The sequence below is a fragment of the Symphalangus syndactylus genome, chromosome 18, assembly GCF_028878055.3.
Source record: "Symphalangus syndactylus isolate Jambi chromosome 18, NHGRI_mSymSyn1-v2.1_pri, whole genome shotgun sequence".
NCBI classification, from domain to species: Eukaryota; Metazoa; Chordata; class Mammalia; order Primates; family Hylobatidae; genus Symphalangus; species Symphalangus syndactylus.
Genome location: NC_072440.2, coordinates 73,974,421 through 73,996,346, shown reverse-complemented (window position 1 = coordinate 73,996,346; position 21,926 = coordinate 73,974,421). Strand labels below are relative to the sequence as shown.

The 21,926-nt window shown below is 45.7% G+C and overlaps 1 protein-coding gene across 1 annotated transcript in view; it reads left to right on the top strand.

Annotated features, from left to right (window-relative positions):
* LOC129468185 (BOS complex subunit NOMO3-like) overlaps positions 1 to 14,293 on the top strand; it is a 48,654-nt gene extending 34,361 nt beyond the window's left edge. Inside the window, 2 exon segments of the mRNA XM_063623756.1 lie at positions 6,813 to 7,570; positions 9,177 to 14,293. Of these exon segments, the coding sequence (XP_063479826.1) occupies positions 6,813 to 6,890 (78 nt within the window). The 3' untranslated portion in view covers positions 6,891 to 7,570; positions 9,177 to 14,293.
* Positions 14,294 to 21,926: the final 7,633 nt, after the last annotated feature.

Below are 21,926 nucleotides of genomic sequence, written 5' to 3'. Positions count from 1 at the left end.
CGTGTTGTGCAATTTACCATCTGCCTGTCTTCCCTGAGAGAGAGCCAGAATGTAGTATGCGAGACTTATGTGTTGCTTGACAACGTGAGAAGAGAAAACCAATGTGGAGTGGTTTCAGTTTCTTGGGGGCCCACAGTCATTAGAGTATTGCTCTTACTCGAACTTAATGCTGCTGATTCATGTTCCCTTCCACAGGTGACTCTTGTTTTCTGATCACTTGCTTGTCACTAAGAGAGTGTAATTAATTTCGCTGGCCACAGTGGCTGCTCTCTTAGGCGTCTTCTTGTTTTGCCACAGAATCATGTTTATGATGCTGAGTCTTGTTTGGTGGTTAGCTTGCGTTTCTTCTGAAAAGCACATTCCACCTGGTGGGAAGAGAGCAGCAGTTTTTCTTTCAAGATGCAGTCAGAGGCCCTGACTGGTGGGGATTCAGGAAGTGTGTGTTAGTTGGTCATCTTGTCAGTCACGGTAACAAAGTGTCTGTGGTGGGGGTATTGGAGACCGGGCAGCGGGGGCATCTGAAGACACCACTTTGCAGTGATGCAGACTGCTCCTTACTTGCTGTGTCATATCAGGCAAGTTACTTTGCCTCTCTGAGCCTCAGTTTCTTTATTCATTAAATTCAAATATGGGCCAGGTATGGGAGAAAGGGTGTGATACTGGAATCTAGTGGATAGAGGCCGTGGATGCTGCTAAAATTTTTATAGTGGGCTGGGCCTGGTGGCTCATGCCTGTAATCCCAATATTTTGGGAGGCGAAGGTGGGTGGATCAACCGAGGTCAGGAGTTCGAGACCACACTGGCCAACATGGTGAAACCCCGTTTCTACTAAAAATACAAAAATCAGTTGAGTGTAGTGGTGCACGTTTGTGATCCCAGCTACTCGGGAGGCTGAGGCTGGAGAGTTGCTTGAACCTGGGAGGCAGAGGTTGCTGTGAGCAAGATTAACCACTGTGTTCCAGCCTGGGCAACAGGAATGAGACTGTCTCAAAAAAAAAGAAGGGATGATGAAACACAGTGCATCAACCTCCTTGAGCCATATAAACCCTAACCCTAACCCAGGAAGCAGGCAAGCCTGTGTGTGAGTTTCCACTCTGTTGTTGGTACCACTCGGCTCTGGCAACCCCGTAGGCCACCTTCCCCTGTCGTTACTGTGTAAGGAGGAAGGAGCACTGGTTTGCAAGTCAGAAGTCTGGGTTGAAGCCTCTGCTTGAGTTCCTGCTGGCTGTGGGACTGTGGGGTTACCTTTCCCGGCTGGCCTCCTTTCCTACATGTCCAATGCAGGGGTTCCAGTCACATGCACTGGGCACCATTACATGTCCAATCTGTGCCAGGATCTAGAAAAATGGCTGGGCTCAGGCCAAGGGGCCTTCCTGTGTGGCAGTGAAAATAAGAGGAGATACCAAGGGCCCTGAGCCTGAGTCTGGAGGGAAAGTCATGAGCACAGGGCAGTGCCAGGGCTGCCACAGAGGAGCCCACCTTGGTGACAGACACCTGTAGGCTCATCCGTGATGCCCAGTGCCCAACACAGGGAACTGGACAAATGTTTCATGCACGACTGTTTTTTTCCCTTCTTGGCTACCTTGAGGATCTTGATTATAATAGTTAGCCTTTTTTTTTTTTTTCTTTTTTTTGAGACTGTTGCTCTGTCGTCCAGGTTGGAATGCAGTGGCAAAATCTTGGCTCACTGCAATCCTCGCCTCTCAGGTTCAAGTGACTGTCCTTCCTCAGCCTCCCTAGTAGCTGGGATTATGGGCGTGCACCACTATGCTCGGCTAATTTTTGTATTTTTACTACAAATGGGGTTTCACTATGTTGGCCAGGCTGATCTTGAACTCCTGACCTCAGGTTATCTGCCTGCCTGGGCCTCCCAAAATGTTGGGATTACAGGTGTGAGCCACTGAGCCCAGCTGGATTATAATAGCTTTTTCATGCACCAGGGGCTTTATACTCATTATCTCATTTCATTCATATAAGTTGAAGTCAGCTTATCCCCCATTTCACAGATGAGTAAACCAAGGCCCAAGAGGTTAGGAATTTGTCCAAGGTCACACAGCTAGGAAGTAGGATTCAAACACAGACAGCCAGGCTGTAACACCTAGGCTCTTCTCAGGCTAATGCCCTTCCCACGGGTCTGGGAAGCCCTGACCTGCAGCCTGTCACCTTTGTTTACCCCCCAGCCTCCAGGACATTACATGTGCACCGGCGTGGGATCCTGGAACTGGCAGGAACTGTGGGTTGTGTTGGTCCCCGAACCCCCATCGCCTATATGAAATATGGTTGCTTTTGTGGCTTGGGAGGCCATGGCCAGCCCCGTGATGCCATTGACTGGTGAGTGCTTGCCTGGACCAGGGTACAAAATCCCTCACACTCTGGGGTAGTCAAGGCTTATGAGGAAGTACACAAAACCGAAGCTGGGGTTTGGTCCAGGGAGATGCCAGTGTGCAGTACTACTTTGCAGGCAGGCAGAGTCCTCTTGGATAACATGGCCAATGAAGCCAGAACTTGATACCAGCTGCCCCTTACCCCAGCCATGGGCTGATTACGTTGCCTTAAAAAATTGGCCAGGAGCGGTGGCTCACTCCTGTAATCCCAGCACTTTGGGAGGCCGAGGCAGGCAGATCACTTGAGGTCAGGAGTTCAAGACCAGCCTGGCCAATATGGTGAAACCCCATCTCTACTAAAAATGCAAAAATTAGCTGTGTGTGGTGGCAGGCGTCTGTTATCCCAGCTACTCGGGAGACTGAGGCAGGAGAATTGCTTGAACTCAGGAGGCGGAGTTTGCAGTGAGTTCAGATTGCACCGCTGTATTCCAACCTGGGTGACAGCGCCAGACCCTGTCTCAAAAGAAAAAGAAAAATAATAATATAAAGTGACCAGATGTGTTAACTCACACCTGTAATTCCACCAGTTTGGGTCGAGGCAGGAGGATCACTGGAGCCCAGGAGCTTGAAACCAGCCTAGGCAACATAGTGAGACCCTGTCTCTGTGTTAAACACACACACACACACACGCAGCCAGACTATGCACTAGGAACAGCCTTGGGAATCCGTTTGCTTTCTCACAACAATCCCATTTCACAGATGAAGAAATATTAAGTAACGTGTCCAAGTGCGGTGGCTCACGCCTGTAATCCCAGTACTTTGGGAAGCTGAGGCAGGCAGATCACGAGTTCAGGAGTTCGAGACTATCCTGGCTAACATGGTGAAACCCTGTCTCTACTAAAAATACAAAAATTAGCTGGGTGTGGTGGCAGGCGCCTGTAATTCCAGCTACTCAGGAAGCTGAGGCAGGAGAATTGCTTGAACCCAGGAGGCGGAAGTTGCAGTGAGCCGAGATCACACCACTGCACTCCAGCGTGGGTGACAGAGCAAAACTCCGTCTGAAAAAAAAAAAAGTAACTTGTCTGAGGCCACATAGTTACCAAGACGTGGGAGCTGGGACTTGAGCCCAGACAGTCTGGCTGGATTCATGCCTGCAGCCTCTGCATTCCTGCTACTTACTGTGTGAGAAGCGCCTGTTCTGTGGAAGGTTGTGGGCTGAGATCTTTCCATCTTCCACTCATTTACCCCCAGGGCTGTTCTTAAAGACGGGCATGACAGTTATGCCCATTTTACACATGGGGCCCTGAGGCTCACAAGGGCACGCCACTCACCCATTTCCACAAAGCTATAGCTAGTTAGCAGAGGGCAGAATTCGGCCGCCTCTCCCCTAGCTCGAAGGCTGTGATTGACACAGAGGTTTTTTTCTTGTTGTTGCTGTTGTTTGTTTCTTTTTCTTTTTTTTGAGACAGGGTCTTGCTCTATCATCCCGGCTGGAGTGCAGTGGTGCGATCTCAGTTCACTGCAAACTCTGCCTCCAAGATGCAAGTGATTCTCGTGCCTCAGCCTCCCGAGTAGCTGGAATTACAGGTGTGCACTACCATGCCCAGCTGTTTTTTGCAGAGATGGGGTTAGTAGAGATTTGTTTAATAGAGATGGGGTTTCACCATGGTCTCTACTAAACCCTGTCTCTACTAAAAATACAAAAATTACCCAGGCATGGTGGCACATGCCTGTAGTCCCAGCTACTTAGGAGGCTGAGGCAGGAGAATCGCTTGAACCTGGGAGGCGGAGGTTGCAGTGACCCAAAATTGTGCACTCTAGCCTGGGGTCTCGCTTATGCCCAGGTTAGAATGCAGTGGCACAATCATAGTAGCTCACTGCAGCCTCAAACTCCTGGGCTGAAGGGAATCCTCCCACCTCAGCCTCCCAAGTAGCCATGTGCCATCATGGTGAGTTAATTTTTTCTGTGTTTTTATTTTCTCGAGACAGAGTCTTGCTCTGTTGCTTAGGCTAGAGTACAGTGGCATGATCTTGGCTCACTGCAACCCCCACCTCCTGGGTTCAAGTGATTCTCCTGCCTCAGCCTCCCAAGTGGCTGGGATTACAGGTGTGTGCCACCACGCCTGGCTAATTTTGTGATTTTAGTAGAGACAGAGTTTTGCCATGTTGGTCAGGCTGGTCTCGAACTCTTGACCTCGTGATCCACCTGCCTCGGCCTCTCAAAGTGTTGAGATTACAGGCATGAGCCACTGAGCCTGGCCTGGTGAGCTAATTTTTAAATTTGTTATGGAGACAGAGACAAGAGTCTCCTTATGTTGCCCAGGCTGGTCTCGACCCCCTGGCCTCAAGTGATCCTCCCACCTCAGCCTCCCAAAGTGCTGGGATTACAGATGGGTGTCACCGCACCTGGCCTCTGTGGAGGGTTTCATTATAAACCTGCCCTGAAGGGAGGGAATCCAGTTTTACTAGAGGGTGTAGCCTGGTGAGGCCTGGATGACCTCTGGAGGCAGGGGCTTGTGCCTGGGCTGAGACCTAAGGGACAAAGGGCAGACATGAAGTTGCCCCAGGCAGAGGGTACAGTGTGGGCGAAGTCAGGAAGTGGCAGGGTTGGATCACTCCAGGAAGAGAGAGGAGTCGTGTCACAGGAGCTCAAGACCCAGACAGTGAGGCAGGCAGGCAGGGACCAAGCTTGGGCACAGCCAGGGAGGCAGGACAGGGCATGGTGGGGCCAATGGAATCATTACCCAAGATGGGGATTTTCAGGGAAACAGCTTAGATAAGGCCAGGTGTACAGTAGCTCCCACCTGTAATCCCAGCATTTGGGGAGGGTGAGGTAGGAGGACTGTTTGAGCCTGGGAGTTCAAGACCAACCTGGGCAACGTAGTGAGACCCCATATCCACAAAAAACTTAAAAAAGGAGTTTGTGTTCCTGTAGTAGCATACTTGGGAGGTTGAGGTGGCAGTATCATTTGAGCCCAGGAGTTCAAGGCTAAAGTGAGCTGACCGAGCCATTGCACTCCAGCCTGAGTGACAGAGAGATATGCTGTCTCAAAGGAAATACAAATTAAAAAACCAAGTGGGCATGCTGGCGTGTGCCTGTAGTCTCAGCTACTTGGGACACTGAGGTGGGAGGATCGCTTGAGCCCAGGAGTTCAAAGCTGCCGTGAGCTATGATTGTGCCACTGCACTCCAGCCTGGGTGACAAAGACCCTGTCAAAAAAAAAAAAAAAAAAAGGGTGCTGTGCCTCCCTGGGGGTCTTCAGCCACCCATGGTCCTGGCAAGAGAGGAGGGCCAGGAGAGAGCTTCACCCACCTGCTATCCTGCCCATGTGACATCTGCAGGTGCAGCCATGGCCACGACAGTTGTTAACACTTGAGCTGAGGAGGCTGGCTGCAGCCCTAAGAGCGCTACTCCTGGCAGTGCATCAATCAGAGCATCCTGTGCGGTGAGTCCCCAGCACCACCATGCCACCCACCCCGAGTATCCCCTGGGCATCCTGGCACAGCCAGATGGCTTCCGTGCCCCTGTTGCAATAACCACTGCTTCCAGCTCTCTCTAGACTACCCCTTGGGTATATCTAATGTAAGTGATATTTATTTTATTTATTTTTTGAGTCAGAGTCTCGCTCTGTCACCCAGGCTAGAGTGTGGTAGTGTGATCTTGGCTCGCTACAACCTCTGCCTCCTGGGTTCAAGCGATTCTCATGCCTCAGCCTCCCAAGTGGCTGGGACTACAGGCATGCTCCACCACACTCAGCTAATTTTTGTATTATTTTCAGTAGAGGTGGGGTTTCACCAAGTTGGCCGGGCTGGTCTCAAACTCCCCACTTCAAGTGCTCTGCCCCCCTTGGCCTCCAAAAGTGCTGGCATTACAGGCATGAGGCATGGTGTCCAGCCCTAATGTGAGTGATCTTTAACACTGAGCACTTGAAAAAGAAAACCCTGAAGAAACATAATTCTTTCATGTCTGGACGACAAGGAAGAAGATAGAAATGGCGTCAGATAATAAACAGTGTAAATGTTTATCAGAAAGCTGCTGGGGTCGGGGCAAGTAGGAGGATCGCTTGAGACCAGGAGAACATCTCTACAAAAAAGATAAAGGATTTTTTAACATTGGCCAGGCGTGCTGGGACACATCTGTGATCCCAGCTACTTGGGAAGCTGAGGCAGGAGGATCGCTTGAAGCCCAGGAGGTTGAGGATGCAGTGAGCTGTGATCGAGCCACTGCACTCCAGCTTGGGTGACAAAGCAAAACCCAACCTCAAAATAATAATAATAATATTTTACATAACCAACCACTTCTAAAGATTAAAAAAAAACTCTGCAATTAAAAACCTCAGGTCCCTCAGGCAATCTTACCAGATTTTGAAACAAAGGAATAACATAAGGACTGCAGTATTTATTTTATTTTTGTATTATTTATTGTTTGTTTCTTTTTGGAGTATGGGTTTGGTTTTCTTTTTTGATTTTTTTGTTTTTTTCTAAACAGTTTTACTCTTGTTGCCCTGGCTGGAGTGCAATGGCGTGTCCTCAGCTTACTGAAACTCTGCCTCTTGGGTTCAAGTGATTCTTCTGCCTCAACCTCCTGAGTAGCTGAGGGAGGTGTCTTCAGGCTCAGGGAATTATCATCTGGAGAAGGTGGAAGAGGTACGAAAAAAGAGTCGGGAGGTGTCTTGCGTCTCCTAAAATCATCAGCTCCATGAAATGATACAGGTCCCCGGCAACACTTCACGGGCGGTTTCTGTGGTGTCAGAAAATCATGAAGTGCAGAAGGTGGAAGAGGTACCAGAAGCCACCCGGGAGGTGTCTTAAGGCTCAGAGAATCATCAGCTGGAGAAGGTGGAAGAGATATGAAAAAAGAGTTGGGAGGTGTCTTGCGTCTCCTAAAATCATCAACTCAAGAAGATGGTAAAGGTCCCCGGCGACAGTCGATGGGAGGTGTCTCTGGTGTCACAAAATCATCTACTGGAGAAGGTGGAAGAGGTACCAGAAGACACTCGGGAGGTGTCTTGAGGCTCAGAGAATCATCAGCTGGAGAAGGTGGAAGAGGTACAAAAAAAGAGTCAGGAGGTGTCTTGTGTCTCCTAAAATCATCAGCTCGAAGAAATACAGGTCTCCGGCGACACTCAACGGGCGGTTTCTGTGGTGTCAGAAAATCATGCACTGGAGAAGGTAGAAGAGGTACCAGAAGACACTCGGGAAGTGTCTTGAGGCTCAGAGAATCATCAACTGGAGATGGTGGAAGAGGTACGAAAAGAGTCGGGAGGCATCTTGCATCTCCTAACATCATCAGCTCCATGAAATGATAGAGGTCCCCGGCGACACTCGACCGGCAGTTTCTGTGGTGTCAGAAAATCATCAACTGGAGAAGGTGGAAGAGGTACCAGAAGCCACCCGGGAGGTGTCTTGAGGCTCAGAGAATCAACTACCGGAGAAAGTGGTAGAGGTATGAAAAAAGAGTCGGGAGGTGTCTTGCGTCTCCTAAAATCATCAGCTCCAGAAGATGGTACAGGTCCCCGGCGACACTCGATGGGAGGTGTCCCTGGTGTCACAAAATCGTCAACTGGAGAAGGTGGAAGAGGTACCAGAAGACACTCGGGAGGTGTCTTGAGTCTCAGAGAATCAACTACTGGAGAAAGTGGTAGAGGTACGAAAAAAGAGGCGGAAGGTGTCTTGCGTCTCCTAAAATCATCAGGTCAAGAAGATGGTACAGGTCCCCGGCGACACTCGATGGGAGGTGTCTCTGGTGTCACAAAATCGTCAACTGGAGAAGGTGGAAGAGGTACCAGAAGACACTCGGGAGGTGTCTTGAGGCTCAGAGAATCAACTACCAGAGAAGGTGGTAGAGGTACGAAAAAAGAGTCGGGAGGTGTCTTTCGTCTCCTAAAATCATCAGGTCAAGAAGATGGTACAGGTCCCCAGCGACACTCAATGGGAGGTGTCTCTGGTGTCACGAAATCATCAACTGGAGAAGGTGGAAGAGGTACCAGAAGACACTCGGGAGGTGTCTTGAGGCTCAGAGAATCAACTACCAGAGAAGGTGGTAGAGGTACGAAAAAAGAGTCGGGAGGTGTCTTTCGTCTCCTAAAATCATCAGGTCAAGAAGATGGTACAGGTCCCCGGCGACACTCAATGGGAGGTGTCTCTGGTGTCACGAAATCATCAACTGGAGAAGGTGGAAGAGGCACCAGAAGACACTCGGGAGGTGTCTTGAGGCTCAGAGAATCAACTACCAGAGAAGGTGGTAGAGGTACGAAAAAAGAGTCGGGAGGTGTCTTGCATCTCCTAAAATCATCAGGTCAAGAAGATGGTACAGGTCCCCGGCAACACTCGATGGGAGGTGTCTCTGGTGTCACAAAATCATCCACTGGAGAAGGTGGAAGAGGTACCAGAAGACACTCGGGAGGTGTCTTGAGGCTCAGAGAATCAACTACCGGAGAAAGTGGTAGAGGTACGAAAAAAGAGTCGGAAGGTGTCTTGCGTCTCCTAAAATCATCAGGTCAAGAAGATGGTACAGGTCCCCGGCGACACTCGATGGGAGGTGTCTCTGGTGTCACAAAATCGTCAACTGGAGAAGGTGGAAGAGGTACCAGAAGACACTCGGGAGGTGTCTTGAGGCTCAGAGAATCAACTACCGGAGAAGGTGGTAGAGGTACGAAAAAAGAGTCAGGAGGTGTCTTGCGTCTCCTAAAATCATCCGCTCAAGAAGATGGTGCAGGTCCCCGGTGACACTCGATGGGCAGTTTCTGTGGTGTCAGAAAATCATCCAGTGGAGAAGGTGGAAGAGGTACCAGAAGACACTCGGGAGGTGTCTTGAGGCTCAGAGAATCAACTACCAGAGAAGGTGGTAGAGGTACAAAAAAAGAGTCGGGAGGTGTCTTTCTCCTAAAATCATCAGGTCAAGAAGATGGTACAGGTCCCCGGCGACACTCGATGGGAGGTGTCTCTGGTGTCACAAAATCCTCAACTGGAGAAGGTGGAAGAGGTACCAGAAGACACTCGGGAGGTGTCTTGAGGCTCAGAGAATCAACTACCAGAGAAGGTGGTAGAGGTACGAAAAAAGAGTCGGGAGGTGTCTTGCGTCTCCTAAAATCATCAGGTCAAGAAGATGGTACAGGTCCCCAGCGACACTCGATGGGAAGTGTCTCTGGTGTCACAAAATCATCAACTGGAGAAGGTGGAAGAGGTACCAGAAGACACTCGGGAGGTGTCTTGAGGTTCAGAGAATCAACTACCGGAGAAGGTGGTAGAGGTACGAAAAAAGAGTCGGGAGGTGTCTTGCGTCTCCTAAAATCATCCACTCAAGAAGATGGTGCAGGTCCCCGGTGACACTCGATGGGCAGTTTCTGTGGTGTCAGAAAATCATCCACTGGAGAAGGTGGAAGAGGTACGAGAAGACACTCGGGAAGTGTCTTGAGGCTCAGAGAATCAGCTGGAGAAGCCCGAAGAGATACGAAAAGACCCTCTGGAGGTGTCTTGAGTCTCAGAAAATCATCAGCTGGAGGAAGTTGTTCCGGTCCCAGGGGACAGTCAACAGGAGGTGTCTGTGGTCTCAGAATCATCAACTGAAGAAGGTGGAAGAGGTACCAGAAGACAGTCGGGAAGTGTTTTGAGGCTCACAAAATCATCAGCTGGAGGAAATAGTACAGGTCCCGGGTGACACTCGACTTGAGGTGTCTCTCTTCTCAGAAAATCATTACTTGTAGAATGTGGTTGAGGTCCTACTGGACACTGTAGTCGAGAAAGAGTCAGAGGTCTCAGACAACCTTTAGCTGATGGAAGTGGTTGACCTCCCAGATGACACTGAGTTGGAGGAGGTGCCTGGCGGCCCATCATTTTTCTTAGAGCTTCAGCTGTGAGGTAGGGCCAGTAGGGCAATCCTGAGGAATGATGATGCTCCACTGCAGCCATTCTGACCTGTGGGGCCGAAGGAGGAAATGTTTTCACACATATTGATTTGATGGACAAAATTACCACCACCAACACAGGCTGCACCTTCTGTTGCTGGTGATAGATTTTTGCACCTTTCCATCCTCCACGTTTCAAAATAGCAGTATCAGTGTCATAATATCACCCTTCCAGTGAGTACTGCCGATAGCTGGGGGGTAAAGTCATTGGGACACACTGCTGTCTCCACATGCCACTGTGTCTGTCTGCAAATGTAGGCAGGCTGGGGTCCTGCCCCAGGGAAGACAGAGTCATAACAGAGTAATAAGAAGCATGTTTGAGACACAAGAGTGTGTATGTCTATCCTCATTCCTTCCTCACAGCCATCACCAGAGCATGTTTCCTGCACCAGGTCAACAGAGAGTAAGAGAGGCATGAAAAGCCCATTGTCCACACGTGTTGCAACTTCTTTTTGGAGAATGTTTTCCAGGCCTTTTTTGTTCTGTGTCTGATTCTCAGAACTCTGCAAGGTCAGTATGACCACCCTGCTCCAAATCTAAGAAAACAGAGGTTTCCAGAGGAAGGAGAAATTGTGCCCAGGGTCACACAGCTTGCAAGAGGCAGAGTGGAAGTTGATTCCAGCTCTGCCTGCAGGACCGTCTGATTTCCCCTCTGTTTCCCTTCTTGACAAAGGATCTTCTTCACTCTGGAGGTGCCACCCGTGAGAACAAAGAGCTCTGGAGAGATGTGGATTCCTGAAGAGCTGCAGGGGAACTGGGAGAGGGTTTTCTGACAGAACGATCTTACCTCTAGAAGTCAGTCAGGCATGACTGTAATATTTCTTTTCACTCCCAGGTAATACCAAATTGTAAGTGCACTAGGACATAAAGAATACTTTTGTCCATGGAAAAATGAGGTGGGAATTCTAAACAAAGCAAGTTTTAAAACTGTGTTTCACTTCAAGTGTACAAGTCCCATCATGTGTAATCATAGGCCTCGGCAGCTTTTTAAGGTACAGAGGCCACACAAGACCCAGCTTAGCTGAACATCATTTAAGGCCTTCATTTGGAATTGTCCCTCTGGGTAATAAGTTACATTCACTCTTCAATAATTTACAGTCAGGGCCTATTTGCTGTTACAAATATGGAACCTCTGACACTTAGAATATTAGATCAGGGGCCTCACTGGGTGGGGATGAAGGTGTTTTTGCACAACAGGGTCACCAACAGGGATGGGACTGTGATGAACTATGGAATTGGCCTTGTCAAAGAGCATTCAAAATTGCACAGAGCACAAATTAATGTTAGATTAATGCGTTTTCACTATTTTCACTTCTGGGAATACAGCAGATATTTCGAACGTTAATCACCTACATTATAGCAGAATGCAAACAATCACAGCAAAAGAAAGAAAATCCTACGTATTTTGGAAATGAGACCCCACAACATCTTGGGTAAAGTGGATCAGTCAGAGTTCACTGCGCCATGAGACCTAGAGTAGTGGAGGTCAGTGGTGCCTCCTTGTGTTATTTCTGGAAACAGAACAGTAAAAGCCCTTCAGCCCTCGGTCCCTGAGCTTTTGTGGATTCTGGAGGTGCCACCAATGATGATCAGCTGGAATGGAGAAGCCTGAAAGCTCATGGGGACGATTTTGCTTCTCAAGAAGTCGAGACAGAAAAGGCACCACAGAACCCACAGAGCAGAGGCCAGGCCAGGAGAGGGCGTTGTCGGAAAAGACCAAAGTGTCCTGATATAGGAAGAGTGAAAATGTCCCCAGCGTTTCCCTTTGTCTTCTGTTTTCAGCTGGGACGCAGCTGCTGTTCCTTATCGGAACCAAATGAGGTCCTGAATCTGCTAAGGGCCAGAGAAGGGAATGGGGCTAAATCTGGGTTGCATCTTCTTTGCAGAATAAGAAACCCTCCACACCCTCCGCTGCCATCTCACTCCCTGCCACACAGGTCCGTTACCAGAGGCACAGGGTTTATTGACCACATGCCTCAGAAGACTCTGGAGCCCTCTGGACCCTCATCCTTGTGGAAGATACCAGAGAGCCCTGGTCCAGGGGTATTCTTAACTCTCAACAGGCTGTGAACAGGGTGGGCTCTAACCAGCTGGAAATGAGCTCTAAATCAGTACATATCAGAGGAAATCGCTCATCATGTGAGCACAGAGTCAAAATAGGAACAGCCATGGTTGGAAGAATATCAATAAACCCTGGACAGGAACAGCACTGCTCCTCTTCAAGCCATAGGGACATTTAAAATTCTGTGGATTCATAGTTAATCTAACTTTCATACCTGGCCAGGTATTATCAATACTTAGACGAAAAGTGAAAGGCAGAGACTACTATAATGTCCATGAAGGGTGGCTAGAGTCACCTTCATTATAGCCCAGCAGAGACAGGGAAAGGAAGGAGTTGTGAGCAGAGTTTGGGGCCTCAAACAGTGGGGGTTATTCGTGCAGCCCAGGAAAGGCTCCCCAAAGCCAGGAGCAACCTCCCTTGCAGGCCAGTCCCTCATGGAGGCATGGCCAGGCACCTTAGATTTGAGACCAGCTGTGTTGCTGCTGACCAGCTGAGTGACCCTGGGCTGATTTCCTTCCATACAATGGGAGTGCCAATGGCTGCGTGCAAAGACTGAGGATAGGAGGAAGCAATCTGTTGAGCACCCGTGTACCTGAGTGTCATCACCTCCCAAGGGCATCTTTTGTTCCAGAACTGGCACCTTGGCCCTTGGCCACTAAAGGCAGTGATGATGGTAACAGCAGTAAATCATCATTTACAGCTGATGAGGGAAGGCCAGGGGTAGGGCTCCTGGGTCCTGGATAAGAATGAGGGTGTGGGCACTCCTGGGGACAGCTGAGTGGTAGGATTCCTGGGTCCTCAGGGGGCAGTTCCATCTTCAGTGGCATTGGGCCTAGGCTGGGATGCTGAGTTCACCACTGGAGCATCAGCAGTACAGGCAGGCACAGAGGCAGTGGATCCATCGGAGGTGGCAGGTGTAGGATCCTCTGGTGAGCAAGTAGAGTCACCAAGCCTGGCTGACCACTACCCCCACAGATGATGCCCTGTCCCTTGCCTCATGCTCCGGCAGGGTACAGGCTCACACCTGGGGCCTCATGGAGCATCTCTCTAAAACCTCTGTGTCTTGGTCATCGAATGGGCACTTGAGTCACCCAGGGCCATTGGAACAAAGAGGAAGAATCAGGCCCCACGATGTTTTGGGAGAGTGTTTAGCACAGGAAAATGCACAGAATACATGCATGACATGGGGGCACTGTCGGTGTGGGAGCAATAGTTTACAACCTCCAGCCCTAATCTGAGCACTCTCACCTGTGCAATCTGAAAGGAACAGGAGACTTGCAGGAAAGATAGTGCCTGGATTTAACTTAAAGGAACTAAAATGTTGGAATTTTCACTCTTGATATCCTTCCAAATCAACTCTTTGAATGTTCCCATCCTCAAAACTATCATATGGGGTAACTGAGGCAGTCTGATTTACTGACTCAATGTCACTCGTTTGATTCTGAGTTCACTGCTGATTACATCTGACCCAACTGCTTTTTTGAAGTGTACCCCGTTTAATCATGTTGGTGATGATTTAGTGCAGCTCTGGGACAAACTTCACCTGGTTGAGGATAAAGCAAATCCGCTGTTTGTAACAAGGAGTTAGTAACAAGGAGGCCTGGTGACCGCCTAAGTGTCCAGTCACGGGGACCACCGGGTCAAGGCCGAGAGGATGGAGACCGCGTCACAGGCACCTCGCTGCTGAAATGGAGGGTGGTAGGGAAAACTTAGAAGATTATGCAATGGGCTGGCAGGGCTGTACCCAGCCGCCCTGGTACGCAGAGACTCAAGAAACCTCTGGGGTCCTGTTTTCTGGTCGTGTGATCCCAGGAGTGCACATGGGCCCCTCATGTGTCTGAATAGAAGGGCACTGGAGGGAGGGCCGAAACCCCTGCAGTCTTACTCTGCTGGTGTAGCGGTCACCTGCCAACTCCCACCCCACCCTGCACCGCGGGCTCCTGAGTCGGCAGATTAAGCATTTTATAAATTGTATTTTAAATACATGTTTTAAACTTGTCAGCTCTTTGTCTTCATTTCAGTCCCTGTGCCTGTACCTCTTGCTGTGGCCGCTTATGTAACACTGGGGGGTTACCCTCTGCTAAGCCCCAGGGAGAGACTGTGCCTAATATCCAAGGGAGATATTATCCCTAATATCACGCTGGGTGAACACCACGTGTGTACAGCCTCTGACACAATTCGTAATATCGAAGGGAGATATTATCCTGACATCCCAGTGGGTGAATACCATTCGAAATATCCGAGGGAGATATTACTCCTAATATCACAGTGGGTGTACATCCTGTGATATTATTCATAATATCCGAAGGAGATTTTCTAATATCACAGTGGGAGTACACACTGTGATATTACTTGTAATATCCGAGGAAGATTTTACTCCTAATATCACGGTGGGTGTACAACCTGTGATATTATTCATAATATGCTAGAGATATATTACTCCAAATCTCACGGTGGGTGTACACTCTGCCATATAATTTGTAATATCCTAGGGAGTTATTACTGCTAATATCACAGTGAGAGTACACACTGTGATATTATTCATAATATCCTAGAAAGATATTACTTTAATATCACAGAGGGTGTACACCCTGTGATATTATTCATATTCTATGAAGATACAACTCCTAATATAACAGTAGGTGTATACCCTGTGGTATTATTTGTTATGTCCTGGGGTGATACTACCCCTAATACCCACAGTGGGTGTACACCCTGTGATACGATTTGTAATGTCCTAGGGAGATATAACTCCTAATATCACGGAGGGAGTACACCCTGTAATATTATTCATAATATCCTAGAAAGATAATACTTTTAATATCACAGTGGGTGTACACCCTGTGATAATATTCGTAATTTCCTAGGGAGATACTACTCCCAATATCACCTTGAGCGTACACCACATGATATTATTCATAATATCGTAGGGAGCTATTACTTTTGATTTCACAGTGGGTGTATACCCTATGATATTATTCGTAATATCTTAAGAAGGTGTTACTCCTGAAATCACAGTGGCTGTACCCACTGTGATATGATTCATAATATTCTAGGGAGATACTACTCCTAATCTCATAGTGGGTGTACACCTTGTGATACTATTTGTAATGTTCTAGAAAGATATTCGTTTTAATATCACAGTGGGTGTACACCCTGTGATATGATTCGAAATATGCTAGGGAGATATTACTCATAATATCACAGTGAGTGTATCCCTGTGATATGTTTTGTAATATTCTAGGGGAAAAAAATCTCCATATGTCACAGTGCAGGTAAACCCTGTGATATTATTTGTAATATCCTAGGGTGATATTACTCCTAAAATCACAGTGGGTGTACACATGTGTGTACACCTTGTGATATTCATAATTTCCTAGGGAGTTTTTACCCCTAATATCACAGTGGGTGTATAGCCTGTGATATTCCTTATATCCCAGGAAGATATTATTATAACTAATATCACATTGATATTATTTGTTATATACTGGGGGGATATTATTATCCTTAATATCCCAGTGTGTTTAAACCTTGTATTATTATTCCTTGTTTCCTCGGGAGATATTGTTACTTCTAATATCAAAATGGATGTACACCCTGTGATATTACTCGTTATATTCTGGGGAGATGTTATTAACCCTCATGTCACAGATGGTGTACACCCTGTGATATTATTCATAATATCCTGGGGGAGATATTATCCTTATTGTCACAGCGGGTGTAAACCCTGTGATATTATTTGATATATTATGGGGGATATTATCCTTAATGTCACAGTGGGTGTACACACTTTGATATTATTAGTAATATCCTGGGTCAGATATTACCAACAACGTCAGAGTGGGTGTACACCCTGTGATATCATTCGTAATATCCTGGGGTGACATTACCCCTAATGTCACAGTGTGTGTACAACCTGTGATATTTTTTATTATATCCTGGGGAGAAATTACCCCTAATATTACAGTAGGTGTACACACTGTGATATTATTTGTCATATCCTGGGAAGATATTGTTACCCTGAATGTCACCCTGTCATGGTATTCGTTATATCCTGGGGAGATATTGTTACTTCTAACATCACAGTGGGGGTACTCCCTGTGATATTATTCATCACATCCTGGAAAGAAATAATTACCCGTGATATCACAGTGGGTGTACACCTTGTGATATTATTTGTTATATCCTGGGGAGGTATTATTACCTCTGATATCAAACTGGGTGTACACCATGTGATATTGTCTGTTATATACTGGAAAGATATTATTACTTCTAATATCACAGTGGGTGTACATCCTCTGATATTGTTATATTGTGAAGAGATATCATTACTTCTGGTATCCCAGTCAGAGTACACCCTGTGATATTATTTCTAATATCTTTGGAAGATATTACCCCAATGTCACAGTGGGTGTACACCCTGTGATATATTTCATAATATCCTAGAAAGATATTGCTACTAATATCAGTGCATGTACACCCTGTGATGATATTCCTAATATCCTAGAAAGACATTACTCTTACTATCAGAGTATGTGTACACCCTGTGATATTATTCCTAATACTTTAGGGAGATATTACTCCTAATATCACAGTGGGTGTACACCCTGTTATATTATTTCTAATATCCTAGGGAGCTATTACTCCTAATATCACAGTGAGTGTACACCCTGTGATATTATTACTAATATCCTAGGGAGATATTACTTCCAATATCACAGTGGGTGTACACATTGTAATATTATTTGTAATATCCTAAGGAGACATTACTTTTAATATCACAGTGGGCGTATACCCTCTGATGTTATTCTTAATATCCTAGGGAGCTATTACTTCTAATATCACAGTGGGTGTATACCCTATGATATTATTTGTAATATCTTAGGGAAATATTACTCTTAATATCACAGTGGGTGTACACTTTGTGATATTATTCACAATATCCCAGAGAGATATTACTTCTAATATCACAGCAGGTGTATAACCTGTGATATTTTTCTTAATATCCTAGGGAAATATTACTCCTAATATCACAGTTGATGTACACCATGTGTGTACTTCCTGTGATATTATCCGTAATACCCCAGGGAGATATTGGTCCTAATATCCCAGTGAATTTACACCATGCATGTACATGCTATGACCTCTCAGAAAGATATTACTCCTAATATTACAGTGGGGGTACACCCTGTGATATTATTTGTAATACCTTATGGATATCATAATATCACAATGAACGTACACCATTGTGTACATGCTGTGATATTATTTGTAATATTTTTGGGTGATATTACCCCTAATGTCACAATGCGTGTACATCTTGTGATATTATTTGTAATATTCTGTGGAGATATTGCCTCTAATATCACAGTGCGTGTATACTCTTTGATACTATTTGTAACATCCTGGAAGATATTATCCATATTGTCACAGTGGGTGTACACCCTGTGATATCATTCATTATATTCTGGGGATATAATATTACCCCTAACATACTGTGGGTGTATACTTTGTGATATTATTCATTATATTCTGAAGAAATATTATTTTCTTTAATATCACAGTGCATGTACACCTTGTGATATTATTTGTTATATCCTGGGGAGATACCATATTACTCCTAGTATCACAGTGGCTGTACACCTTGTGATACTATTCATTATATCCTGGGGAGATAGTATTACTCCTAATATCACAGTAAGTGTATACCCTGTGATATTATTCATAATATCGTGGGAGAATTACCCATATTGTCACAGTGGGTGTACATCTCATAATATTATTTGTAATATCCTGGGGAGATATTATTGCTCCTAGTATCATAGTGGGTGTACACCCTGTGATATTATTCATTATATCCTGGGGAGGTATTATTCCTAATATCACAGTGTGTGAACATTCTGTAATATTATTCATTCTATTTTGGGGAGATATTATTTCCTCTAATATCACAGTGGGTGTACACCCCGTGATATTATTCATTATATCCTGGGAAGATATTATTACCTCTAATATCAAAGTGGGTGTACACCCTGTGCTATTATTTGTTATATCCTGGGGAGATATTATTACATCTAATATCACAATGGATGAACACCCTGTGATATTATTCGTTATATTTGGGGAAGATGTTATTACCCCAATATCACAGTGGTGTACACTCTGTGATATTATTCGTTATGTAGTGGGGAGATATTATTACCCATAATATCACAGTGGATGTACACCCAGTCATATTATTTGTTATATCCTGGAGAAATATTATTATTCCTATTATCACAGTGGGCGTACACCCTGTGATATTATTCATTATATCCTGGGAAGATATTATTACCTCTAATATCACAGTGGGTGTAGACCCTGTGATATTATTTGTTACATCTTGGGGAGACATTATTACCTCTAATATCACAGTGGGTGTACACCCTGTGATATTATTTGTTTTATCCTGGAGACATATTATTCCTGTTATCACAGTGGGTGTACACCCGGTGATATTATTCGCTATATTCATGGAAGATGTTATTACCCCTAATATCACAGTTGGTGTACACCCTGTGATATTATTCGTTATATCCTGGGGAGATATTATTACCCCTAGTATCACAGTAGGTGTACGCCCTGTCATATTATTCATTATATCATGTGAAGATATTATTACATCTAATATCACTGTGGGTGTATACCCTGTGATATTATTTATTATATCCTGGTGAGATGTTATTACCGCTAATATCACAGGGTGTGTCAAATTTTCTGGAGATGTTATTACACTTAATATCACAGTGGGTGTACACACAGGGTGTACACCCTGTAATATTATTTGTAATATTTTAGGGAGATATTACTCCTAATATCACAGTGGGTGTACACCCTGAGGAGATATTACTTCCTCTAATATCACAGTGGGTGTACACCCTCTCATATTATTCATTATGTACTAAGTAGTTATTATTACCCCTAATATCACAGTGGGTGTACACCCTATCATATTATTCATTATGTGCTAAGTAGATATTATCACCCCTAATATCACAGTGGGTGTACACCCTCTCATATTATTTGTTATGTACTAAGTAGATAATATTACCCCTAATATCACAGTGGGTGTACACCCTGTGATGTTATTCCTTATATCCCAAGAAGGTATTATTATAACTAATATCACAGTGGGTGTACACCCTATGATATTATATACGGGAGGGATATTATTTGTAATATTTTAGGGAGATATTACTCCTAATATCATAGTGGGTGTACTCATATTTTAGAGATATATTACTTTTAATATCACAGTGGGTGTATACCCTGTGTGTACACCCTGTAATATTATTAGCAATATTTTAAGGAGATATTACTCCTAATATCATAGTGGGTGTACACCATGTTTGTAAACACTAGGATATTATTCATAATATCTGAGGGAGATATTACTCTCAATATCACAGTGGGTTTACATCCTACGATATTATTTGTAATATCTGAGGGAGGTATTACTCTCCATATCACAGTGAGTGTACACCCTTCTGTATTATTCATAACATCCGAGGGAGATATTACCTCCAATATCAAAGTGGGTGTGATAATATCTGAGGGAGATAAAACATCAGTGGGAGATATTATTCCTAATATCTCAGTGGGTATACCGCGTCACGGTGGGTGTACACTGTGTGATATTATTCATAATATCCGAGGGAGATCTTACTCCTAATATCACAGTGAGTGTACACCCTTGCATATTATTCGTTATATTTGAGGGTGATTTTACTCCTGATATCACAGTGAGTGTACACCCTGTGATATTATTCTAATACCCGAGGGAGAGCTTTCTCCTAATATCACAGTGGGTGTACACTGATATTTTTCATAATATCCGAGGGAGATAGGATGGAGACCACGTCACAGTCCCCTCACTGCTGGAATGGACACTGTCTACCTGTCGAGTGGTGGGGAGAACTTAGTGAGATTATGCAAGCGATTAGCACACTGCCAGATATGCATTAAATGCTCAGAAGACTTAGCTTTTATTATTACTGTTATAATTTAGGCCATGGGTTACTAACCAGTGGTTTAAAATGCCATTGCAGCCGGGCACGGTGGCTCACGCCTGTAATCCCAGCACTTTGGGAGGCTGATGAGGGCGGATCACTTGAGGTCAGGAGTTTGTGACCAGCCTGGCAAACATAGTGAAACTCTGTTTCGACTAAAAATACAAAAATAAGCCGGGTGTTTTGGTGCATGCCTGTAGTTTCAGCTTCCCAGGAGGTTGAGGCAGGAGAATCGCTTGAACCTGGGAGGCGAATGTTGGAGTGAGCCAAGATTGTGCCACTGCACTCCAGCCTGGGTGACAGAGCGAGACTCTGTCTCAAAACAAACAAACAAAATGCCATTGAAGACATAATATGAAAAGGTGGTTGCTAAATGATGATTGAATAAAAGAGATTATAATACAAAATAGGCTTTGGTTTTTTTAAAGAAAAAAGAAAAGGATATGCCCAAATTAGGGGACAGGGAGAAGGCCAAGCATTTACCTTCCTCTCTTGAGTCTTTCTCTCTCTCTCTCTTTTTTTGAGTCAGGGTCTTGCTCTGTTACCCAGGCTGGAACGCAGTAGTGCCATCATGGCTCACTGCAGCCTTGACCTCCTGGGCTCTAGCGACCTTCCACCTCAGCCTCTCCCGAGTAGCTGGGATTACAGGCACACACCACCACGCCTGGCTAATTCTTAAATTTTTTGTGGAGGCTGGTCTCACATTGTTGCCCAAGCTGCTTTGGAACTCCTGGCCTCAAGCCGTCCTCTTGCCTAGGCCTCCCAAAGTGCTGCGATTACAGGTGTGAGCCGCCATGCCCAGCCCTCTCTTGGGTCTTAAAGCAAAGTGTCAAAGACCCAGCCACCACTTCTTAGAAATGACTCGATGTCATACTAGCATAAATGCATCGGTAAAAAGATGGAAATGTGGTAACGCAGTGATCTTGGGGAATCCTAGTTTTCTTTTCCAATTTCTTTGTTGTTGCAGTGAGCAAGTATTCATTTCAAGATAGGAATGAAATATTCAGCTCTTTTAGACAGACAAGCACAGGTGCTCAGTTTGGGAGAAGAATTAAAATCCTCTGCACTCTCCTTGCTGCCTTGCTAATTCTCAGGGTCCTGTCCTCATCTTCTACTCTTGCCTTCTGCAGGCATCCCACAGCGTGTTTTCCTCGACCTTTTTGTGTCTCTCTAAATCCAGTATTGGGCCCAGGGAGCACCCCCTCCCCTGCCCCCTTCAGCTGTCCTCCTGCCTGAGTCTTCTGGAAGCTTCGGGACAGAAAGAACCCAAGGATTTGTCATGAAGCTCAGTGTGGCAGGTCTACTGTTTCCATGTAAATCATGTCTGCTTATCTGAGCTGGTTTTGGTGGAAACTGATGGAAATTATGGGGAAGCTAAATCCCTGTCTCTCTGCAAGCCACTCCCCAATCCCACCCCCATGAATTGGCATTGTCACAGTCATGGTGCTTCATTTCTTTCTATATTTGAAGATGAATTTGAGGTAAATAGTCAGAAAGTCAAGAAGAACACAGCGGAAATCATTTGGGGTGAGTCCAGAACAAAACTTGGGGATCCCAATTCCCGCTTTTTTTTTTTTCTTTGAGAT